Source organism: Oratosquilla oratoria, chromosome 17, assembly GCF_046742065.1.
Source record: "Oratosquilla oratoria isolate Oo_2021 chromosome 17, ASM4674206v1, whole genome shotgun sequence".
Taxonomy (NCBI): Eukaryota; Metazoa; Arthropoda; class Malacostraca; order Stomatopoda; family Squillidae; genus Oratosquilla; species Oratosquilla oratoria.
In genome coordinates this window covers 28,946,486-28,948,985 of record NC_134793.1, presented here as the reverse complement: position 1 = coordinate 28,948,985, position 2,500 = coordinate 28,946,486, and the positions used below count along the sequence as shown (strand labels likewise).

The 2,500-nt window shown below is 35.6% G+C and overlaps 2 protein-coding genes across 8 annotated transcripts in view; one reads left to right on the top strand and one right to left on the bottom strand.

The window, feature by feature from the left end:
- Positions 1-2,500, bottom strand: part of LOC143034565 (uncharacterized) — a 328,538-nt gene that overhangs the window by 29,692 nt on the left and 296,346 nt on the right. For all 6 annotated transcript variants that reach the window (XM_076200807.1, XM_076200808.1, XM_076200803.1 and 3 more), the window contains one exon: positions 119-264. In XM_076200807.1, the coding sequence (XP_076056922.1) occupies positions 119-264 (146 nt within the window). The remainder of the gene's footprint in view (positions 1-118; positions 265-2,500) is intronic.
- Positions 1-2,500, top strand: part of LOC143034567 (uncharacterized) — a 428,587-nt gene that overhangs the window by 393,565 nt on the left and 32,522 nt on the right. The window lies entirely within an intron of this gene.

Sequence of the window (2,500 nt, the reverse complement as noted above, 5' to 3'; positions counted from 1 at the left end):
AAGAAGAAGAAGAAGAGGTAAAAGAGGAAGAAGAAACCCAACGACTCAAACTCAGCAACAGAGTTCTGCACGCGACACAATCCCTCCCGGCAGAAGCTACACTACAAGAACTACTCACTTTGCAGGAGGCTGAGGCGCAGACCTCTTCTTGGTCCCGACTCTTCGCATCGTGTTGGTCGCCGTCTCCGGAGGACGCCTCTCCCGTGACACCGAGGAGGGTAGATCGTTAAACAACTGCTCCTTCAGTTGCGAGATGTCCGTGTTCTGCCGAGGGAGAACGTGGCGGGCGTCGAGGGACCGCGGGCACGGCACATGAAAAGAAGACAACAAAAAGAGTCCAGGTCTTCTTCCATTCTTTATTCAGAAAGAAACCATCGCGCGGACACACACACTGTATATATGTATATATATATATATATATAATATATATATATATATATATATATGTGTGTGTGTGTGTGTGTATACTGTATATATATATATATATATATATACATGTATATATTATATATATAATATATATATATACATACATATATACAATTATTACACAAAATAGCATAGACAATATATATCATAATACAATATAATATGGTTATGAAAATATTGTCGTCTGAGGTGTCTATTCTCACAAATGTGGGATTGACGAAGGCTAATTCGTCAAGAAGAGAAAAAAGACATTGCTAATGTATATACACACACACATACATACATACACACACACACACACACACACACACACACATATATATATATATATATATATATATATATATATATATATATATATATATATATATATATATATATATATATATTGTGGTCGCAAAGTCAGGGCAATAAATTTATTCCCAGTGCATTTTTGTTTATCCTTCCTCACCTATTACTCTCTCATCTGTCTTAAATACTTATATACACACACATATATATATATATATATATATATATATATATATAAATATATATATATATATTTATTTATACACACATATATATAGATTTATATACACATATAAATATATATATATACATATATATATATATATATATATATGTGTGTGTGTGTGTGTGTGTGTGTGTGTGTGTGTAATATATATTGAGTGGGTGTGTTTTTCACCAATATATTTCCTCTTCCATTCTTATGCACAACTGTGAAGATAAAACTTGAAAATAAGGTGTGTTAGAAATGAGAAGATCAGATAGGAGACAAGTGAAAGGAGCGAAGAAGTCAGAACAAAGAGCAACAGGAGGGACAAGTCTTCCAGGAACTCCGGTGCGGACACACACACACACACACACACACACACACACACACACACACACACACCGGTCGAAGTGACAGCGAAATTTGGAAGTCCAGGAAAACTTCAAGTTTCGTCGATCTCAACGACGGAGTACCTTTCTTGTATTAGTAGGGAAGGGGAAAGCTCGTTGTGTAATGGGAAGGTGAAGAAAAAGGAGAAAGGGAAGGATTACTGAGGAAAATGGAAGGAAATGTGGAAGGAGACGAACGGGCTCCCCCGGACGCCAGAAGAAATGTCAATAAGAGGACTCCACACGACGCAGGTGAAGTCGAAAATATCAGCAAAGGCACTAAGATAAAAAAAAATAGATAAGAGCAACACAATAGAAAATGGAGATAATAATTTCCATGGATTTAATGAGGGAGAGGATGCCAACCTCCCCCCATTAGCAAGTCTAGAGGAAAACTAGAGAAAATGATCGAACGCTGAGAGGTTAGGTTCAGCCAACTTCAACGGATTACGCAGAGTTGATAAATTGGAAGAACTAAAGGAGAACCAAAACCTAACTAAAGAAAAAGAAGAATTAAAAAGACAGTTAAAAGAAGTAAAATATGAGAATGAGGAATTAAAGAATAATAATAAAGGGAATAAAGAGTCCATAGCAAAAGAAGCACAGGGTTGGAAAAAAGTCCAAGAGAACAACAAAATTGAATTTAGAGATATAATAACACAACAGACGAAAGAACAACCTAAGGACACAGTTATTAAAGTGATGAGAGAGAAGGAGAATATATTAAGAGACTTAGCGGACAAAAAGTAATGTATAATTATATTAGGGATGGAAGAGAAGCATAATCCAAATAGGACTACAAGAGTAAAAGAGGAGAAGGAAAAAGTAAACAAGATATTAGAAGTAGTTCAAGAGGATGAACAAGAAACAGGGGATGAAATTGACAGCAGAGAATATCTTAGCAAAAACAGGGAAACTAGCAAACAGTGATAACAGATAAAAAGAGAAATTAATAAAGAGGAAAGAGAGGATAAGAACGCAAAAAGGCTAGAAGCTAAGGGAAAAAAAAAGAGAAAAGAACAGAGTCAAAGAGAAATTCTATTGGAGAGTGGTGGATATGAAAGTGAGGAAATGGTTCATAGCATAGAAAATCGGAAGGGAAACAGAAAACACGATGGAAGTAGCAGAAAATTTAAAGTGTCTTACACAAATATAGATGCCTTAATAACAGGCTTGAACGAACTGA